The 23,697-nt window shown below is 39.4% G+C and overlaps 1 protein-coding gene across 1 annotated transcript in view; it reads right to left on the reverse strand.

The window, feature by feature from the left end:
- Nucleotides 1-14,370: 14,370 nt before the first annotated feature.
- Nucleotides 14,371-23,697, reverse strand: part of PRMT3 (protein arginine methyltransferase 3) — a 56,245-nt gene continuing 46,918 nt past the window's right edge. The window contains exon 15 of the mRNA XM_021528530.2: nucleotides 14,371-15,003. Coding sequence (XP_021384205.2) covers nucleotides 14,894-15,003 — 110 coding nt within the window. The 3' untranslated portion in view covers nucleotides 14,371-14,893. The remainder of the gene's footprint in view (nucleotides 15,004-23,697) is intronic.

Below are 23,697 nucleotides of genomic sequence, written 5' to 3' on the forward strand. Positions count from 1 at the left end.
CAGATATTGAATTGTTTAAAAATTGAGTAAGTCTCTACCAGTTTATATACTGAAATCAGGTTTAAGCATAAATTTCCAATTAGGATGACACTGTTCTTCCAAGGTATGAGATTCATTGTTTATTTGATAATTTTGTTAATTCCTGTGCTTCATTTTCTGAAATTCTGCCTAGCTTCAACAGTGAGTCCCAAAAATACTTAATGCCTTGGACATATGAAAAATTCAAGGTGATCCACTATCTAAGATAATGGAAAATCAAACTGACTTCAGTGTCAAGATCATTTTCTTATCAAGGTTCTCAGCTCACTCCTATTCTTGTCAGTGAGATGGTAAGAGATGCAAAAACAAAGATCACCAGAGATACTTGGGCTGTCAGCTTCTCCCAAGTTCCTTTTTCATTTAATCTTTCTTTACCCTTTCTGAATAAAGCCTCATTTATCTTGGACACTCAAAAGATGTTTTCTCATCACATTGCAAAGAATTTAACAACATACAGCTAAATACCATCACTACTTTTTGCTGCTGAAGAAGCAGACAAACAGGCCCAGCTCGGGCAGGCAGTGATGAACTGGAAAAGGGAGGAATCTCTCCAGGATGATGTGAGACTGGAGCTTAGCCCTGCACAAACCCCAGCTGATCTCAGACACATCTCTTCAGCTGGGAATTTGGATGAGTGTGGGCAGCAAGCTCCATCCTCTCTGCTGCTGCTCAGCAGGATCCCCTCTGAGATCAGCTCTGATTCCAAGGACTCCATCCAATTCCACATCGCTATGTGGGACCTCGCAGCAGCCCCCAACAGTCTGAGATAAAAGCAGCCTGCAGCTATCAGTTCTATCCCACCTCTTCCCAAAATTCCCTCCCTTTTTTTTTTTGTTTTACACAAAGAAGAATCACAAAACAAAACACTTCCAGCATTAGAACACATCTGGCCCACACCTGCTCCATTCATTTGTTCCCTCAGGCTCCCCACGAGCTGATGATGAAGCAAGATTCACCCAGGCTGCTTGGATCCCTCTTGCATGTATTCACAGGCAGTGAGCTTTTCAGGTCATAAGTTAAATCTAATTTATAAGTTAAATCTAATTTAAATCTATTTTGGCTGAAGAATAAATTTTAAAGGCAAACTTTCAGCTACAGCTTCTCTCACTTGGCTACCTACCTGTGGAATCTGTGGAAACACAAGCAGATTTTTATACCCAGGTTAAGTGAACTTGTGATTAAAAAAATGCCACTGAACAGTGGTTAGGTCATTCTGAATACAATTCTAAAACGTAGGAACATATAAGGCTTTTGTGGGGATATATCCCATCCCTGCACTCTCACTTCTTTAACAACTGTAGCATGAATATATTTCAACCTATTAAATTCAAGACAGCGTTTAATGTAACATGCACTTTTCTTACCAAGAACAGTAAAAAAAATACATCTAATAAAACAACAAGCACTACTGAGCAAAAATCAGCAAGGTAATATCTTCAGCTGCCCAAATCCTTCAGCATTACCTGGAGTCTGCCATTGCTGGGGAGCCCCAATTCACAGTGAGGGCTTGGGAAAACTTTCCTGAGCAAGGTTTCCAGGTTTGCTTTAAGAGGGGGCCCAGATTTTTAAGACCAAATCAGCAAGTCAAAATGACTTTTTTACACTTTCAGTGCAGAAACACCTGGGTCTGATGGCATATTTTCCTACCCAGAGGCTTGGCCAGGGCCCAAGTCTTAACTGGGAGGGTTTCCCTAAAACACCTATAAGCAAACATTTATTAATATAAGCAAAGGAATGCATATAAGTAACATTAAATAATTATTTTACAACTAAATCCCTTTATAAAAACTTTATGTATTAATACTACCTGGATCCACAAATACACTACAATCACACACGCTGACCTTAGATTTCTCTAATAAATAGTCATTTAGTGAAAATACAAAGTTAGTTTTTAACAAAGGCAAAAAATGACTTAACAATACCTAGATTTGCCAATTTTCCTTCACAGAAAGTATATAAATCCAGGCTTGGGACATTAACAAAAGGTCGAAACACTGACACAAGATATCTGAGCAAAAACAAATAGACATCCAGTAAGCAAGATTTCTCCATTCCAAACACCCCAAAACAGGCCCTCAAAGTTTCATGGATTTGTATTAATTTTTATGGATTTTAAAAATTTTTTTGCTTTTTAAGTCATGTGTAAACTTGCATGTCTTTTGCTCTTCCCTTCCCTAAAATAAGAGCTTCAGCCTACTCCTTGCTTCCTCAGTGTTCAGCTTCTCCAGGTCTCTGCTTGTATTTGTTTATCCACACTCCCCATTCCATCTTTTCCTGAAATATGCCCCAAGACACTCACACATCACTACCTACAAACACAAAATAAAATAGAACTTCTAAAATATTTAAAGACTTTTGAGTGGGGTTAGAATCAAACAGTGCTAACTTAGATGCCAACACCCCTTAGAAATTTTAAAAAGTCACCTTAATTGCAAACAAAGCTTTACAATGGAACTTGAAATAATATTATAAAGTTCTCCCTCTAATTTATTATTTTAGATAGCTTTCTTTTAGAAATTTCTTTTAGAAATAAATGTAATAACATGAGCCAGAAAACTCACTGTATATTTTTAGTTTGAACTTAGCAGATTTATAAGACAATCAGTTTACTGGGGCTCAGGACGATGGTAGCACTATGAGTTTGCATATTATTTAAACACACTAAAATATAAGTCAAAACTCACATATTTGAAACATAATTTCCATATTTCATATATATGATTGTCATTGTTGCATTTTTCATTTTAACATAGCTATACTTTATTTTTTTCTGTATGATTTTATTCTAAAGCTAGAAAAATCTTGCTTGGTGATGTGCGTTTGACAGGCACCATTGGCTTGGTGTGCAATACAGTGATTGATTTCCTTTTTCATGTATCTCTGCTTATGTGTTCTCCATTTCAGTTGCTGTAAAACCAAAGAATCTCATAATTTTTGAAAGACAATCCAAAATAGTCATAAATAGAAATTCTTCCACAGATTACTTTTTGAAGTTGTTGTGATACCTTAACCCAATCTTCCAGTTATTTCCATGGGAGATATTCCTAACATTTTATTAAATGTTTCAACTAAAAAGAATAATACACAAATCTTTGACAAGGAATCATACAGGGGCTGTGTGAAATCACCTTGGACAGTTTTTAAGGAAATAAGATACTGCATCAAATTCTTCTTTGTTGGAGCATTTAAGCATTTAGGACTTTGCTGAAACTTGGCATCTGAGCATCTCCAGGTGCCCTTGTTGCAGAAATGTAACTTTTTGGATTACAGCTGCCAGTGTGGTGGTTCACTGAGGGACACTATGGATAATTCTATTAGGTGTTTTTATTTCCCTTCTCCATTTAAAGTCTTTTGAGACTAAGCCCTCAGTTCTCTTCAAACTGGTTCAAAACCCTGAGGGAAGCCAGTTGTTCCCTTACCTGCATTGTGACAATAACATCTCTCTAACAATCATAAACACATTCCCCTTTAATTGCAACGGGGCAGATGGATGGAAGAAACCTTCAGTGAGATGATATCCATTGAAGAGGCTTTCTGACAGTGGAAATATTGGCTTTTCCATTCTGCCCCTTCATCATGGGTGAGTCAGGTGAGAGGAGGGGGGGTTGAGCTGCCTCCTCCCCACTCTGGTCCCCAAGGGAATGATGATCCAGAGGGTCAAACCCCAGACAAGTGATGCCTGCCCAGATATCTGCAATATAACCACCTGGACCAACCAATTACTTGCATGTCAGCACACTCATCTCTCCTGTGTCAGAGGAGATTTTTCACTGCTTTACAGGAATTGTTACAAAACTGACAACACAGAGATATCTTAGATCTAGAGGATGACTCCTGCCTCCTTCTATCCAATTTGCTCATCTTCAAGCAACACATCATTATTCAACTATGAGCAATAACATTTAGACAGACAAATTAAAGTGATTTTGATGTCTGGAGACTTTAGCCTGGAGAATTTCCCAGAACTTGGCCATATGTTCCTTTCTCCAACTTTCTGCTGGGATTGACAATTATTAGTGGTTACTCTCCAGGCACAGGGGAAACAAGCCAGCTTGGTCTGCAGCAGGCAGAGGAACAAACTCCAGGTACCACCCTGTACTGGGAAAAAGCAAAGAACCCCCAAGAAAGTGAAGGAGCATAGGAACCCACACTTCAACTTTGAGATAATCACAATTTGGGAGCAGGTGTGAACTACAGGGCAAGAAACAAAAGCAACAAAAAACCCAAGAATCAGAGTGGAAATGGATGTGCTCTCCAAGGACATGTAGTAATAAGGTATGCAAAACAGAATTGCTTCTTCTGCAGAGATGATCTGAAAGCTACCAGCAGCTCCTGATATTAGTGTTCCAACAGGGCTGATCAGAATCTCTAATTACTTTTTTTAGGCTATCAAGGCCACCAGAACCTGCTTCAAAACTCCAATCTAGATATGTGGCTATTGGACACGAAACGAGTGCACAGAAGCTTGGTAAGTTCAAAAGAGAAAAAGAGCCAGTTTTATTCAAACATCTGGTATTTACAGAATTCTAAAGGTGACCGTGGATTGGAGGATGGAATTGCCACCTCTCCAACCACGCTGGTCCAAAGATCGATCGATCGATCAATCAATCAATCATTCAATCAATCATTTCTCTCCACCCACAGAGAAAGATGTAAACTATTCTATTTATACATGAAATTGTGTGGGAACTCTGAATCTCAAGTATGTAAACATTATCAGAAGGCTAAAGCAGTTTTATGAGAACTTTAAAACTTTCAAAAGACCTATAAAAGAAAACGCTTTTAAAAATCAGGGCAACATAGATACAACAGGCAGGAGGACTTGAACATATGGTTTCATATGAAGAAAAGAGGGACATGTGATGCTCAGTATTTACCTGTGGTGTGATTATCACTGAACATACAAGCACAGAAAACTGGTATGTGAAGCCAGAATGGCATTAAAACCATGGCATTAACCCCTGTGGTTTATTTATCTCTCTCAAACCCCACACCAGCAGAGGGAAGCAAGCTAGAGCAAACCTGGAATGTGCTGCAGAAAGATGAAATGGCACCTGCACCATCTCTCCCCTGGCCCTCCATCAGATCCACACATCACCCCCTGCCCAACCCCTCCAGGTGACAGCTCATCTCTCTCCCTGCTGTTTCCATGCTGCTGGGCATGAGAAACAGCTTCCCAGGATGGCTGCAACAGGCTGCAGGGAGTGAGGAGGAAAGAGAAAGGTGACCTGCAGAGGTGTCTGTGAAGCACAGCAAAATGGAAAAGGATCTGGTATTTCCTTAAGCCACACGCTGCTCTAGGATGAGGTGATTACTTTACCAAGTTGCAGGTAGGCATTTTACTCAATTTTATTAACTTTTCCTGTCACCTACACTCTTGTTATCAGTGAAGATTATGTATTCCTCAATTCAGCTTCATCTCTAGAGAAATCGTAAATTACACTTGGCTAACCCCATCTAAGTGTTTATTCCTTATGGAAGACAGGTAGAGGTGAGGCACTCTGGAAAGAGACTCTGTATTTAAAATATTTTATGCAAAAAAGCACATGATAGATCTACCTAGTGCCTCAGCCTCTCTGGTTCTCCATCTTTCCAAAGAGACTGCTGAAGTGTTGCTTAGTGCATAACACATGTCAAACAAATCAAAGATTGATGCTTGATCACTTCCTCTCCTCCCTAGATAACAACAGTGGCACATACCAAACAGTGAATGCAGATGGGGAAGGAGATTTGAAAATAAGTATTTGTCCTCTTCCAAAGGATCAGTACATTTCAGCATTTTAAAAATACAGCCAGCAACATCAGAATATGCTGAAGAGCAAACTGATTGGCAATGACCTTCTGAAAACAAGGTTTATTAGTAATGTAACTGTGCATTCTGACTAATGGGAATGGCTCCATTTTGCTCTCACTGCTCTAACATGAGGTACAAACACAGGAATTTATTGAAAACATTCAAGCACAGAGTGGTTGAAGAGGAGCAATGACAGAACTCATGAAAAGCAACCATGTCCAGGCATATCAAAGAGTAGCATTTTATGAAAACCCTAATGAAATCCCTTCTAGGTTCTTTGAAAGTCTTCTCTCAATTCTGTAGACTGTAATAAAAATTTTTTGCTGGGAATAAATCCATGTGAGCAGAGAAATGGTGGGACTGGGGTAACAGCTCAGCCTTTTCTTGCTTATTCCACTGACCGAAGCAAAGTTTTCAGAGGGCAACTACAAAAGCAGATTAGAGGATCACAGGATTGTTTGGTGTGGAAGGGACCCTAAGCTGATCTTGTTCCTACCCCTCTGCCAGAGACACCTTCCAGCATTCCAGGCTGCTCTGAGCCCATCCAACCTGGCCTTGGACACTTCCAGGGATGGGGCAGCCTCAGCTTCTCTGGGCAGCCTGTGCCAGATGACAAAATATTGATTTTGTGGAGGTTTTCCTGCTGACAGCTCTCTTACCCACTACCTTCAATAATGTCTCAATTACTTCAAAAGTAATTAACTGTCACATGGATGAATAAATCAGGCATGAAACATCTGATTCAGAAAAATAGTTCTGTGTGAAAACCACAAAATTCCATTAAGGGCTGGGCTCAGCCACAACCCTAACTCCATGGTGTATTCCTCGGGCAGATGTTGCATTTGGGTTTTAACTTCAAAACTGAGCAAAACAATGGATTAAAAGACAATTCAAAAGCCATGAAGGATAGAGTATTTACTCCTGCCCTCATACCACATCATCTGCTTGTGGGGCTTTTTTTAACGTAGGAAGATGAGAAAAAGCATGACATTTTAAAATATTAAAACACAGATCAACCTGTTCTGAAGAAATTACATTTGGGAAGTCTGTTTTAGAGGAAACAATCTTATCTTTCATTTAAGGCACTACAGAGGAAGCTGCCTTCATGCTTTTGAGGAGCTTGCATTCAGAAAGGCAAACTTTTGCAAAAATATAAATCTCAGTTTCATCAGAGCAATTAAAAAAAAAACCAAAAAAGAAAATTAAAATCTCTAGTCACTTCAGAAAATTTTGATCAGAGCTGAATAGCTTGACAATTAAAGTAGGAACCTGTCATACCTTAATATTCTCTGTTTTTGACAACATTAAATGGCCTTGGTTAACCAAAGAGCCTCTCCTCCCATTTTCCTCAGCTGACAGTGCTCCCTGCTGTGGTTTGCTGTCACTTGCAAAGGATGTTGGCTTGTTCCAGGGGAGAAGTTAGAAATATTGGGGATACCTGTCCCCACTGGGCTGCTCAGCCCAGGTCATTGTCACCTGGCAGCCTAAAGGAGGTCAAAGTCACTGCAAAGCAATAGTAACAGCATTATTTATTTCTACCTCTGGGGACACCACATACCATCTGTTCTTCTCTAAGCCAAATCCATTTTGGGGTCTCCACAAACACAAAGGCTGTGACTGTTCTAAAGGCACAACGCTCCCAAAATTAACATCAGTGCAAGAAACTTAACTCTGCACTGCTTTTTCTCCTCAGTGCAAGGCTTTGTATCAATTCCCAAGCAAGCAAGCAGCACAGCCCAGTTCAACATCTGAGCCACAGAGAAAGCCTCCTCCTCATATCCAATTTTCCACTTGAGTAGCCTTTGTTTCAAGAATGTCCAGTGCTGTGACAGGAGTCAATACTATTCAGAAATTCCCCCTTTTCAGTGCTCCTCTCTTTGCATAACCCACCAGAAGGTTAAATCAAAATTCAGTTCTACTTACTGAATTCTACTTGTATTTCAGGCTTAATTAGCTAAACCATCATTACCCAAAGTGGATCAACACTCCTTCAAGGGAGCTCCTGGTGCTTCCCAGGACCTTGGGTCTCCTGGTGTGTCTCCCAGCAGGTCACTGCTCCTCCTGCCACCCTAGAGCTCTTTCTTTCATCCACGCCATCTGCAACACTCAGGGAAATAGAAGCAAAAGCTAATTCTCAGCAAGATTGACTTTATAGTGAAAAGTACAGCAAACAGAGAGTGATGGTTCTAAAGAGTGAAGCCAATACATATTAACTTATTTGGACAATACTGGATGAATGTCCTGGATTGCAGTGCAAGATGTATTCTATTTGCCACCTGTTGCAGGTGGGGCAGTGATCTTTTGTTAATTGGGCAGTTTTCTTTATCTCTTCCACAAACCAATCCTCCCTCTGGGGAGACATCTGCTGTTACTGAATGTCACTGCATGGCTGATAAAAGTTACAGCATCCCACTGGGAGATGCTCTGGCCAGAGGGAGGAGCCAAGCATTCCTACCTGGATAAGATCTTGAGTTTTTGGGACACCAGACTCAGCCTTTCCCAAGAGGAACAGCTGGGCTTTTCCACTGGATCTTCAAAGGAAGACTACACCCTTCTACAGGACCACATCTGCCACTCCAGGAGGACTGCAGCCACTCCAATTTGGACTGTTACCAACACCCTGACCAAAGGGGTGCCTGGTTGTATTCTGACTCTGTCTGTGGTTTTTCTTTTGTATTATTGCATAGATTTTGTTTTCTTTTCCTAATACATTGTATTTCTGACTTGGAGTCTCTCACTGGTTTTGCTTTCACACCAGAACAATGAATGATGTCAATTTTACAGATTTTTGTTTATTTGTTGATTTTTAATTTGAGTCTATGAATATCACCTGCTCAAGTAGTAAGCCAATTAAGCCAGGTGCAGTGATCCCAAGAGGAGCACACCTGGCACAGATTATATTCCAGTAGCACTGGCATTATATCCACTAGAAGGGTTTTCACCAGGGGTGATTTTCCACATGTGGGTATCCTCTAAGCACTTGAATCACTCATACCTCGTTCCTCACTGCACATTTCTCTGGAGTGCAGATGTGACCTCTCTGAGTTAAAGCCAGCCACTTTGGAAAAATCCACTCCTCCTTTTGTATAGGAAGGGATCATCTATCAGGAGGCTAGAAAGGTAAGAATAAAACCCCTGAAAAATGGGTATCCCGTTTCACCTGTTTTTCCTTGGAAGAAAACAAAATAACATGGAAAGGCTCTCAAATCACCATGTGAAGGGGAATTATTTTAGCATCTGCCAGCTGAATCCAAGGAGAGTAATTTTATTTGGGTAGTAGTTCTTACTTTGGGTGAAAGGCTAACTTCAGCCAGTTTGCTTTCCAAGGGACATATTTGCTCTCACTCTATTTGCACTGATGTTTTGAGTAGTACCCAAGTGGAAAATAGAATTAACATGTTGAGTAAGCTTTATTCCTCTTTAATTTGTTATCACTGTCATTAAGAGTCTTTTATTTTACTTTGGTTAATTGTTAGAGGAACAGCAAGAGAAATGTTATAAATCCAGAAATTGATTGTTTCATGGTAGAGGTTTTCCATGGGATGAGTGAGGCCTTTTCATTTACCATGGAGGAGTTTAGAGAGCTCTGGAACCTGAAGGCATCAGTAATTCAAAGAAACCCAGTAACACCCTAGCCATTCAGAAAGGGATATAAATGAAGTTTGTTTCTATTTTGATATATGGAAATTAGCAATGCAGGTAAAAACTCTGAGACAGTTGGTAGGCACCAGGAAACAGACATTTACACATTACATTCAGGTGCTGAAAATGCATGGGCTTTTAAAATATCCTAATATATTAAAATATTAATAATTCCTGTGTGCATGGTACTTCACTAGCAGGAAGGCTTCTCCTTCTCTCTTTGCTGCTTAACAATATCATTAAATTAGTATTCACCAATACCACTTTTCCCTGTGAAGTTAATTATCAACTCATGAATTTAATGTAAGGTCAAAAATGGTATCAAACAGTATGTGTTGAAACTTTATTACTAAACTGGAAGGACTAAACCATCTTCAGGTTATTGTCCAGTTACATAAAAGCAATTCTGGATGTTTTCTACACCTATTTAACCACATAAGTCCTTCTGCACATTTCTCTGCAGTGCTCATAACATTAAAAGCCAGATTTTCTCTCTAAATTCCCTTTCCATGTAGTAAGGTATTTGTCTTTTAATTAGATGTCACTACTTCACTAGCTTTAACATCTGTCAATGCCTGGATAAACAAAATAATGTAAAATGTCTTTGCCATTACTTTCAAAGTTCGTGTATTCAGTTCTATATCCATGATGTTATTTTTGGTTGCCTTTGAAAACTCCTAAAAGCTGTTACTATGCAGGTAATCCATGCAGTAAAAGCAGTAGCAAATTGTACTTCTAAACCTGGTTTCTAAAAATAAAACCAGCATTTTAGTCTTCACACAAGCCTTTACTTTCAACCCTTGATCTCCCAACTCCCCCTCCCACCTCTTCCAGCCAGCCAGAGCCAGGATGTGTCATTCCACAAACCTCAGGGAAGACACACTTCTATAATTTTTCCTTCAGATAATTTCAACCAGGGACAGAAAATGCTAAGAGTCATTACTCCTGGGAACTTCAGGCACTATTAAACAGAGAGCAGAGAAACATCCTTGAAATAAAACTCTTCAAACCTTGCTAGCAGCCTGCATTTTTAGTTAGAAGCTGTATCTCCCAAACCAGCTCTCCGAATCCTCTGTAGGGCTTTATTTGAAATTGAGGCTTTGCTGTTCTCTGGATCACAGAAGCTGGATCTGTCTCATTACAGCACACCCCACAGGACAGAATCTAGAAGGTCAAACTGAGGTGTACACACAAAATCCTATTAAGAGGACCCCAGCATGGTGCTCACTGAAGAGTAATTTAGTAACCAAGGACCAGAAGCTTCCAAGCTTGTCAGCCTTGCTTAGCTGCTCTCTGATGGGTAGAAGCAGCAAGATAATTTTACAGCTTAACAAAACATATAAAAACACTGCAGAAGACAAGCTGATTAAAAAAACCCCAAGAACTAACATATCATTAACATCTAAATAAGAAGTAGAGCTGTGAGCATCCATATAATTTGCAGGTGGGTTATTTATCTTCAAGTACACAGACTTTGGGCACAAATTTGCAAGTAGAAGGCAGGCCAACCTTCAGGTTTTATCTGAATATTAGAAGAGCTTTTATGAATCATGGACCATCTTAGCTCCTCTGACTTTGGGCTAAGTATAATGCAAATTGCTTCAGTATGAATAGAGATTGAGAACTACTGGAAAAGAACACTCCTTGAGAAAAAGGTTAACTATGGGATTAAACATTAAAAACTTCTGTCCATGCAATGTTCTTCGGAAGTGCTGGACTTGTAACTAAGTATAGCAAAAACATATTTTCCAAATAAAACAACCCTGAATGACCAAAACCCACTCCCAAATACAAACTTACATGACACTGCTAATACCTACCATGCAAATGGTTTTGCAAATGAAGACATTTTGCCATTAAATTTGTAGTTGCCACCTGCTATTTGGGTCAGGCAAATTTCATCCTCTTGGAAAACAGACATGACTTTACACCCCTGTATTAATCTGCTCTTTGCTGAGTGCAAGTTTCACAAAATGAATTTATAAAGTGAATTAAGGGTCCTTAATTTTCTGATGTCAAAGCAAAGACTTTGTTTATGTGTTAAACTATATATTAGGGAAGGTATCATAATTCCATCTTGTGTTTCTTCACACATCTGACAACTGAGCTGAAATTAATAGGATTTATTTTTTCTTTATAAGATTTATTTTTTCTTTATATCCTCCCAGATATATGTCACAGGCCTAATCAGATTCTTTAATATGCTTTGGCAGTTCTCCATTAGCAACAACAACTTATTCATACATTTCAAGGCCTGTGACAACCTATTGTAAATGCAGGTGAACCCAGTGGGAAGAATGCTGATGTCTGACTCCAGTTCAGAAGGCTGAATGGTTTCTTTATTATACCTATACTATAATACATTAATATACTGTTTAAATGAGATAAAACTACAAACCTACTTTTCTAACTACCGTATCTAACTCACAACTCTCAAGAGTCCAGCCCCAGGTGGGTTGGATTGGCCATCAGGCTCTAACAATCCTCACCAGAACCCAACCAAGCACTCACCCCAGGTAAACAATTCTCCAAACACATTCCACATGGGAAAAACAAGGAGCAGAAACAGAAATAGTTTTCTCTTTCTGCCCTCTGTGCTCCTCCATGAAAAAATCCTGAGAAGAATTTGCCTGCCAAAACAACCCTTTGTCTGTATCTGTCTTATTGCATCTGCATCCCCTTTCTGCTGTGCCTGCAAATCAAGCATGCTCTGAGCAGCACTGGTTGCTGGTTGATTTGTACAGGGGTTGTTGCACCTCCCAAGAATCAGCTGCATTCAACATTTCAAATGAAAGGATCAGGGAGAAGAGGAGCAGCATACGATGGGACACATCTGCTTATCAGCAAGAGGAGAATGCTGTCAGGCCATGTTACAAGTTCAAACAAAATGCAAACCAAGAAAAAACCCCAGAGCAGGAAAAACCCAAAGGGCAGAGACAAGAGATGCTCTGGAAAGGAGCCAGCAGCAAATAGCTCAGGATCATGTCAGGCAAGAATCACGAGGTGCTGAATGAGCAGGGGAGAGCAGCAGCCACCAGTGGGGTTTGCTTCTGCATCTGTCCACAGCAGCACCAGGGAAGGGGAGGGAAGAACAGAAGAAAACACAGCTCTAAGAGAGGCAGGCAAATAAATGCCTCATTTGAATTTCAAAGTTACAGAGATCTAACCCATAAGATATATAATTTTGATACTGCTTAATAGAGGAAAGAAAAAAGATTTTGTCACATAGGATGTTATTGCTAAAGAAATAAATTCTGTGAGGTAAATGTAGATGAGCTAGTGTAACAGGCTAATGCTGTCAGATGATAACTGAAATTCAGGCTCTCTACAACTTACTATTTTTTTTTTTTCTGTTCTCAATACAGGAGCACACATTGAAGTAATAAATTTAGGTCTGAAATTGTGACTACCCCAGTTGTTAAAAAATACTTAAAAATTTGATACACCAATGACTGATGAACCAGTTGTTCCTACCACCTGGAGAAAGAAATGAACTATGCAGAATACCAGCCATTTCCACACTATTTTTAAATTTATTTACTTACTTGTTTTTAATTCAGCTACAGATTATTTGCATCTTTGGCCACATTGACCATGTGCCGTAGAATAAAGGATCACAATTGTATGAAGGATTATTATCTTTCACTGGACAAATCCAAGGCCATTTCTACTCCAAATAGCTACTTTTCACTTTTCTGCCTCAGATTCAATCATTAGAATACCTTTAAGTGAGTATTTATTGATCCTGTTTCCTACAATATTTAATTCATAGAATTACAATTAGGAAATGTAAATAACTCATTGTGTTGTCAGATGAATCTCATATTAATTAACTGCTAGACTGAAAAAAAGCCCCCTATAATTGGTGGGTTATTTCCACAGGATGATTTAAACAGTCACCATTAGATCAATGTCCACTTGTATATTTGAAATTCTTTGAAAATCTAGTGCCTTTATTAAATGACCCTCCTCAGGCTTTACATTAATGGAAAATTTTTTCAAAATATTTTCCTTCTGGCTAGATGATACCAAATCCTCAGTTCTTGGCAGAGTTGGTCTTTGGTGGGGGGGGGGGGGGGGGGGCGGGTATGTATTTATTTATTTAAAAATAGCATTTACACACTTTCAAGCTTCTTTTAACTTTTAGCCCTGCAACCCAAGGCTACATAAACTCTCTACTGGCCTTTGCACTGCTCTCCCTCTGCATTCTTTTTCTTCTCGCCTTCTACAGCAACGTTTATACAAACACAGAATCTGCAGAAATATAAAAAAATTCAGATTGGAGGGGCCTTGAACAAGACCAAAAAGGATACATCACCAAGCTAGACAAGTGTTAGCAGCTCACAGAGACTCACACATGTTTATCACTGCAGAGCATTCCCACTTCTCAGATATTACTGGAAAATAAAACTTACAGCTTTGACTTTTTCTCTGTGTGCAACTGTCTATTTTTTTAATGAAGTTTTTTATAGCAAAGCCTATTCTGAAAACAGACAATTTAAGAACTGTGTGCAGCCTCATTTGCATAAACTGTGGGATCTAAAATCAGTACCTGAGCATTCCTTTATGTGAGCTGAGTTCCTGAACATCCATATGCTAATCAGGACATTTAAGGCGCCTAAAGGGAATTAAAATGAATACCTACATTGTAGATCCCCCTCCCTTGAACAGTCAACCCTTCAGTGTCCAGTGTTTTTGTAAGAAGCCAAACCATACCCACCCTTCCAGCAACTGCTTTTTGTTTGCTGTTTTTCCCAAAGCTGCTAAGATACACACTTCCATCCACCTACACCCCCACAGGTTAGTAGAGAAAAAACTGTGGGCACAAATAAATGAGCCATCGCAGGATAGACAGAATTTCCAATTACACAGAACACAAGGAAAGCAGCAACTGCATTATATATCACACTGGGTTCATTTATTTAGACAAATGTAACTGAAATGTGTACAACTTTTAAACTGCAGAAATGTAGTAAAAATACTGTCTTTCTTGCCACAATCTTGCAGCTGGAATTCAAAAATTATTCCCATTGGGATTTTCCAGCTACTGTTGAGGTGCACTGACACATGACTAAGCTGCTTCTTTCACAAAAAAATACTATACAAGGATTTTGCCAGTAGAAAAACAAAACATTATTGAGATCATATTTATTGTTCCTTACAGGAAGACTTCAGGCTCATTTTTTCTCACCTAGCAAGTCTCAGGTAACCCAAACCAATCTTTCTTGCTTTCCTCACACCCCATGAAGCAGCAGGATCTGATTTTGTTGTAAATCTCAGCTCTAGGAAACTTTTCCATATTCTTGTGTGCACGCACACACATAAACCCAAGATTTTGCTATTTTTATTCCAGACCAGCTATCAGCAGTCAAATGCAGCATTTGGATTAAGCCCCTCCCAGACATGGACAGAGTTTCACTGAAGGCTGTACGTCTGCTGGGTGTCCTTCACCGAGAGGGTGATGAAGAGGGACCGCGGATCCTTTCTGTTTTTGCGGACTGTGATCTTTCCTCTCAGGGCCTCTCCTGAAAAAACAAGAAGGAATTGCTCTGGTTACAGTATTGAATCACTCACACTAACAGCAAAGATGCATTGCATCCATGTTGCATGTGAAGCTGTTCCAAATAAATCAGAATTTTAAAAGTCTACAGAAGTTCAAGTTTTCAAAGCTCTTGACAACAAACGTAAGTCAAACTTAACTGCAGTTAAATCTGGAGAAGAGCCTGGGGAAAACCACTGTAACCCTTGGATATATTCACCATCTTGGACTAAAACCATGAAGTCACTAAAGCATATTCCCTCCCTGCTGTATGGACCATGTGCTCTGTATTTGCATTGCATTTCATTTAAATTCTGACCGTGTATTTTTTTAATCTGACAGGAAACTACCACAGAAATTTCTGTGGCATTTGAAATACATACATTATTAATTGCAGGTTTTGTTTTACAAATTGTCAGTGTCATACTAGTTGATAGGTATGTCCTCCAGTTACACCCAGAGCAAATGCTTTTACACAGAAAGAAAAAACCTAATCTCAATTTCTTTTCAGTCCTTACTAAGACCTTTGATTTAAGGAATATTTGTAAATTAGGAATATGCAACCCACAAAATATAAACACATACATTTGTAAATGTGTACATTTAGGAAGTCCACATCCTCACAGAGGATTCTGCAGAGCACATTACAGCAGGCCATGATCCCAATCTACTGCAGGAAGTTCCCTGCTACTCTTCCATCAGACCTCCCTTGCCTCATTCACCTTCATCGCTCACATCAGCCACATCCACTGCTGCTGCTTTCTATCCCACTGGATCCAAGGTATTTTCCAGCTGCTCATTACTCACTGTGATTTTAAAAGCCACTGTTAATATCCCATTAAAAAGCTCTCTTATTGCAAAAAAAAAAAAACCAAACCAAAACAAAAAAACCAAATATCAATTTCAAAACTAAGTTGGTTTCAAATTCAGGAAGCATTTGGAGGTCTCCATTTGGCACAATTCTCAGTTGCATCCACAATCAGTAAACTGACAGAAAGTCCAACTTATAAATTATAATTGCAGGACATTTTGTTAAAGGTTGCAGTATAAATATCAAAGAAGGCTTATCTACAAGAATAACTGTAGTACCAAGGATCAGAAGAAGAAAATTTTTTTATAATTTTGGGGGTTTTTTTATCATTTAACAGTTAGCTGGAGATTCTACTACAACTCCTGTGCAGCTTTGTTATTAGGAACCAAATGACTGATATAACACAATGCAACTTGCAGAGAATTGTGAAAATGGTTTCACAGATTATTTAAACAGAGACAGGTTTGCCAGAGAGAAGGACAAGATAAAGAAAAAAGGCATTGCAGTCTCACTCCAGCTAGGAAATTTAACCTGATTTGAACACACAGATTTTCAAACCTGCTACAAAATTACCTATTTGGTTTATTTTAACATCCTGTAATTACAATTCAGTAAGACTAAAGAGCCTCTGTAAACTAAAATTCCATTATTTCAATTAATCCACACTTCAATCTTCCCATTTAAAACATTAATACAAAACAATGAAAATGAAGCAAAAACTTAAATATAATTTCATAAATAGCTGACTGCAGAGAACAGAACCTTCAGATTCTGTTTGTAAAGACAGTTAATGAAACAAAGCAATCCATTCATTTTCCCCAGCGATTCCTTATGCTGCAGCCACATTAAATGTGCTTTTCTGAGCAACGTTTTCTGAGGGCTGAAGCAAACAACAGCAGTAACTGAAAGGCAATTCTGTACAATTAATCAATGTCATGTAGATAGAAAATGACGGATGTTTTCCCCCATTCTCTGTCCTAGGAGCTGCCTGGAGGAAGCCGTCTCTGGGACTCAGCTGCATCACCTTGCTCTTATCACGTCCAGCTGAATGCAAGCAAACCACACAGTGCCACTGCAGTTTGATTAGGACAAAACTGAATCCATTACCATCCCCTCCCTGCATTTTTATTATCCCCCAGGGAGGCTTGAAATTTTCCCCCAAATGGAAAAAGCAGAAGAATTCAGGAGAAGTGCTGTGTAAGCTTGGCTAGTACAAGAAAAAAGACATCCCTATGTCCATCCTGACTCCCTGCATGTCTGATTGCAGGCTCTGCAGTACTGGTGCTCTGACACTTGAACCAGTTTCTTTTGATTCTGACTTTTGCCACCAGTAAAACTGTAAGCAATTGCATCTGTCACTTATGTCTGTGCCATACAATCACACACGGGGCCAGCCTGCAGTCTGTGAGCCAAGGTATCTCTCAGTGCAGACATCCTCCATCATCAAGAGTGTTCAGGCCCAAAAAACCATGTTTGTTCAGTCTATAAAAGATTTGATCAAAACCAAAGATTCTACACAGTCCCTTGCATGCATAGTCATAACAGCCACTTAAAGATTGGACTGACCCATGGCAATGAGCTTGTAATGTGAAGAACTACCCTGCCTTCCAATAAAACTTGATGTCTCCTCCCTCTCTGATCCCAAAAAAGACTCAAAAGAGTTACCAAAGGCAACTAGCAATCAAAGTCTTTCAGGTTTCCTTCTTTATTTTCCCTGGAAGAGCTTTATGAAGATAACAGTGGGCCAAGTAAGAACACAGGACTCAAACCTTTATTCTGAACACCATTAAAATTTAAGAATCTTATGAAAGAGCTCACTGGAATTGTTTCAGAGAGCTGCTAGAAAGCTGCAGTGGGCTTTGGGCTAAACACACAAACTACTGCACTGCTGGTGAAAAGTACCTTTAAAATCCCCTACACTATGAAGAGCCACTGGGGGGGTTTGTGCCTTCCCAGTCACAAACCAGCACGATTTGACACTGCTCTGCACAGCAAGGCTGTCCTTGCTGGAAGCTGACAATTTAAACACAATCCAGTTTAAATAACTGCACCCACTATCTAATGCAACACTGACTTCTAGCTTGCAACAGAAAAAACAGGAAGTATCAAAAGCATTACTCTGGGTAGACAATGGTTTCCATATACCACCTTATCCTCTGACAATGGAAAACAAGGAAAGACTGAAACAGTTTGTGGTAGGACCAAGAGCATTTCCCTTAAACTCAGGAACTTATCCTTAATCTTCCCATTCATCCTCTTAAAGTGCAGGCACCTGCAGCTGTGCACAGACTGCCACCTTCCCCTCTGACCTCTTCTCCTACTGAATTCTCCAACCCAGTATGATCCAACAAGCAGTTTCTGTTCTGAACAGCAGCCACTGCCTTTTGGTATCACCCACTGACCTGTGACACCCTTCTTCTGGGCTGGCTACTCCAATCAAGTGTTTGCCATCTCCTTCTGTTGGATTGCTCCTCACCCTCTGCTGAAGCTATCCAGAGGGTCTGTCTTCTCCATGCATGCTCTGAGTATATTCTCTGAGGTCTTTTTATACCAAATTGACACTTTTCAACTGCTCAAGACAACCCAGGAATGAGGCTGCTACAAAGAAAAGTCTCCCCTGCCAGCTGAGCGAGGCAAGCCAGGTTTGTGTGGCTGCTTAAGGTAACGTGTGTGCACTACAGATTCCCAGATAGCTCAGGCACCACAAAGAGCTGCCATAGGGAATGATGAAAGCCAGCTCCTCCACAATGGAGAGCTGCAGTGGCCAAACTCACTCACCTAGAATTAGCTTGATTCACCACTTTTTGTAGTGGAGATTCTAAACTGTATAGCCTTGTCCCAAGCTTTCTCTCAGCAGTGTGAGAAAATTCTGAGAAAACCGGACTGTTGTTGCTGTTTGAACCATATTCCCTTTCAGCTAAAGAACTTGCAAAGGGAGGCATCCAGAATGGCACATCTGTGTCATCAGTCCATCCCAGCTTTCCTGTCTAAATATGGATTTCTATTATCTTTCAGTGAGACAGAACAGCCATGAGAAGAGATTCTCTCAATTTAGTGCCCTGAAACACAGACTTAAAACTGTTCCTGAAAAGTCAGCATGATCATGTTAAAATGGAGATTTTGATAAATACAACATTAAGACTTGCCAGTCTTAGTGTGACCTCAAAATTCAGGTTTTAACATTTACTAGATTTTAAAAGCCAGCATCATTTTTGGAGGTGCCACTTGTAAATAAACGAAACAGATTTCTATAGACACTATGTTGCAGCTGTAGACAGGCAAAACAGACATTAAAATCTTAATTAGGAGCCAAATTATCCAACTGGGATGCACAATATTGAAGTATTTCAGTATAGCATCAAAACATTCAGACAGATTAATCGTGCCAGTGTTGTTTTCCTACTTTTAATAGTGCTGTCTAAGTAGACAAATCAACATTCTTTCAGTTGTAAATTTACAAACAGCTTTCCAATTACAGAGACTAGGGAGCTAAAGATAATCAAGGATTTTACAGGAACTTAGTCATGTGAGTTTTGCTCCAGCTTTGCAGTGCTAGCCCCTTTAACACCATAGAAAAACAAATCAAGATTTTATTTTCACTGCAAGGCAATATCAAGAGCACACACGTTGACAATAGGCTGTTTTATTGCTAATAGACTTTGCCTGCATACAGAGCTGGGTTTTAACTTAATGCATTATGACTGAAAAGTTTCCATGGGTCCTTTAAAATAATTTTTGTAAGCATTTGATTTATTTAGTAAATTCTTGAGATGACCAAATGAGAATGATGTAATTTTTTGTTTGCTTAGCAGGAGTATTTCAACAACAACAAAAGGAAGCGACTCATTTTTGGACCACTAAGGAGAAAAAGATAATGCTTTGGCATCTCAATTTCAATCTTCAAAATAAAGACATGTTCAAGCTATTAAAAGGGCTCCAAGAGAAGGTTTGTACTCTGTAGGGAGTCTACAATACATCACTGTTTTGTCTGAGAAAAGCCAAGATATATTGCTTCTTTCTCCAGTTTCTTTAATTGCTTGCTAAACAGTTAAAGCATATCCAACATGCTGACACTATTTTGTTTTACTTGACTGAAAATCAGTTTCAAGACTCTTGTCACAGTACATGAGGAAGAAAACTGGTTTTTCAGAACACATGAGTAGTAAGAAGCTATCCCCCACTCACACATTATATCTAAATGAAGTGAACAGAAATTGGCCATTAAATATATCAATTTGCATATATCCATTACATACAAAGCTACCTACCACAGGTATCAAGCTGAAACTCAGCAGCAAATAATCAGTATTAATTAGGTGTAGATTTTATTGCCTCCCTGCCCAGACCTTTGGACCCAGAATTAACCTCTCTCACTTCATCCCAGAGATGTACAAACATGGTACATGGACCGCAGGCTGCAGCAGGACCAGCAAAGGAGGCAGGATGAGCTCTAAGACCCATCCTTTGGCTTGCAACTGCTTGATTCTTGCTATCATTAGAATAGATCAAAACATTCAGTCCTTTTTATGGCTGAGAAAATAGATCTATTTTTACAACAAATACCATGGCATCAAACAGCTGAGAAAATTAGCTAGTTCACACTGCAGAACAAAACAATTTTCCCATGGCATAAAGGAGCATTTTCCAGTTAAATACCCAGCAGGTTTGGATATCCGAAAACTCAACCTCTTTTACAGAGCAAAATCAAATACAATCAGTGCTTTATAACCACTCCAGACATGGCCCCAAAAGCTATAAAGCATCTGATAAGGGACTTTTAGTCAGCCTTATTATTTTACTCAGAATGAAAAATCTGAGGGAACCATTTTTCTTCACTGGGGAAAAACAGCCACTGCTTTCAAAACAAGAAATCATTTAGAATGTGTTTTCCACTAGCAAATTCTTCTTTCACAACCTATTAAAAGGCCACAAGTGAATGCCATCATGGTAACACTGGTCAGATTATTGTAAGATTCAAATTGCATTATTTCTGTTTATTTTCCAATATTTACTAGAAAAAAGAAGAGTTTATCTTGTCCAATGGCATTCTGGCTTGGATCTGCACTAGTGTGACCAGCAGGACCAGGGCAGTGATCTGTTCTGGGCATTACCCACCTTGAATTGTGGGGTCAGTTTTTGGACCCTCACTACAAGAAAGATTCTGAGGTGCTGGAGTGTGTCCAGAGAAGGGAATTGAGCTGGGGCAGGCTCCAGAGCACAAGTCTGATGAGAAGTGGCTAAGGGAGCTTGGGGGGGCCCAACCTAAAGAAAAGAAGGCTCAGGGCTCTCTCCAGTTCCCTGCAAGGAGCTTGTAGACAGATGGGAGTTGGTCTTCTCCCAGGTAATGAGCAACAGGACAAGAGGAAACAGCCTCAAGTTGCACCAGGGGAGGTTTAGATTGGACATTAGGAAAAACTTCCTCATGGAAAGGGCTGTGAAGTACTGGAACAGGCTGCCCAGGGAACTGTAGATGTGTCACCCAGTGACATGGTTTAGTGCTGTCCTTGGAAGTGCTGGGTTGATGACTTGACTTAATGATCCTAAAGGTCTTTTCCAACCTTAATGATTCTATGAATATATTTAGTCAAAAGTGCATGTTTTTTGATGTTTCTCCGATTGCCATAATGTATTTCTTTATGTAAGAATTTATACAGAGGCCTGATGAATACTAGTAACCACAGGGATGGATGGAAAGGCTTCAGAAGATGCAAATATGTTTAATACAGTTACTTTTGCCTCCAGTTCACTTGCACTGAGGAAAGCCCTTCTGAAGACAAGGCTTCCCTAAAAGCTCAGTGCACTCAGAGTGGAGTGGTTCAACATGCCAGGCTGAATGAGAAGTGGCAACAAGAAGTGCTAATTCACTGACAAGTGGGACAAGAGAAACAGCTGGAAGTGCACGTTGAAACAGACTGCAAAATGAGCTTGAGGAGTTTGTTTAGTTGAGAAAATGGAAAGACTGAAGAAACAAAAAAATTTGGCAAACCACAAATTATCAAGATATTCAAGCCACTACTTAGACAAAGAGAAGAATATGAAAAAGGAAGATAGGGAAATCTGTACTTATAACAACATGTCTTGAGGAGAAAGATTTTTGGAACAATGAAGGAAAAGGATCAAAGTCAAGAGATCAAGAAAGGGAACAGTTCTTCCAGAAAAATCATGTAAATCAACATACATTCCTATACAAGTATCAGGAAGCACCTTCTGCTTGATGAGCTTATGTCATTAGTGACCAACAAATATCCCACAGCAATTAAGACTGAGAGAAACTCCTGATGTCATTTCCTTTCCTTTTGTAATCCCAATCTTCTTGATCACTAGAAGCAAAAGGCAGACAATCCTAGATTTAAGTGGTAATTTCATGTAAGAATTAAAACCAGAGAGAATGGGCAAAAGGATGGGAAAGGAGAACTCAAGTAATTACAAAGAGGAGACAGGCAGAAAGAAAGAGAAACATAGCTGTAAAAAGATTTGTTATGGGAATAATATTAAGAAATACGAGCTAATAAAAAGGAAGGATGGAGTTACAGCACAAGTGATCTTGAAGGTCAAGTTGGTTGTGCTCATACAACCAGAGCACATTGCTTCTGCAGCTGCCTTCAGAAAGTCACCACACCTAGATCAGAACTCCAGGCTGAGGCACACCTCCCAGTAATTTCACACAGTTGAATAATGTCAAATGATCTCTGTAATATGAAATAATGTGCATATTTTAATAAATGTCATTGCACTTTTTAAACATTCACTCTGTGACATTGAGATTTAATGAGTAGCAGCAAGGAGATCTTAGTCAGCCTTGTCTAGAAAGAGAATCTGAAGTGAACACAAGCCAAGTACAAATGCACCAAAGCATAGGTGCACCCCAAGAAGTGACAGGACTTCAGAAAGTGCAAATAAAAATTGTTTAAGAATAAAAAGTCAAAGCATGAAAGACAGAAGTAATTTGTCAGATATCACAAACCTCAGAGCCTCTAGGAAAGAAACTCCTGGTAAAAGGTTGTCATGCCTGGTAGCTGGAAGAGGCAACTGTAAAAGTAGTTCAACTGAGTGCAGAAGCATCCACACAACTTTTTCTATGCTTTTCCCCAGTATGCGTGATCTATTTACAAACTGCTCAGGTCAGGAGCACATATTAACCATGAGTTTATTAACTGCCCAGCAGAAATGAGCCCCATTCTGAGGCTCCTCCTTTGGTCCTGCTAGTTTGTAAAGAAAAGGGGCCCTCAAAGACAACTGATTCATCACTGGGTGCAAGTTCAGCAGTGGGGAGTAAATATCTGGTGGTCAAATGGACACAAATAAAATAACATAAATAAAAATATAACTGCTTCATTTCCTTGGACTGTAAAAAGTCTGTGAGAGTCTGAAAGAAAATTCTACAGGAGCAAGAGGTTAAGACATGTTGAATGTCCATCCTCTTGCATTACCATCCCATGAGGGTCATGGATATACTTGTGTCTATAAAACAAGGAATATTTGACTACTTATACAAAATGTGCTTCCAAGACTTCAAGAAGAGAACTAATTAAACCAGTACCAAGCATCACTTTATAGTCTTCAAAACCTCATCTCAACAGTTTATCATCTGAAATTTGCTTATCCCTGAAAACCCTTCTACTTGCATCAAATTCAAGGTGAAACTTATCACAGTACTTAACCATTTTATAAAAATTTACACTCTATCAAGTAAACATATTCAGTACTTCAGGTTCACAGCTGTGAGTTCTATAAACTGTTTTCATTTTACAGAGTAAGCCCACTGTGGCAGATACAACCTATGCATACATTCATGATCCCTTTAAATACAGGACAGTTCAGGAGGGCGACAAGGAATCCTGTGCAATCACTTGACAAATTTAGTACTTC

The sequence above is a fragment of the Lonchura striata genome, chromosome 6 (genome assembly GCF_046129695.1).
Source record: "Lonchura striata isolate bLonStr1 chromosome 6, bLonStr1.mat, whole genome shotgun sequence".
NCBI lineage: Eukaryota > Metazoa > Chordata > Aves > Passeriformes > Estrildidae > Lonchura > Lonchura striata.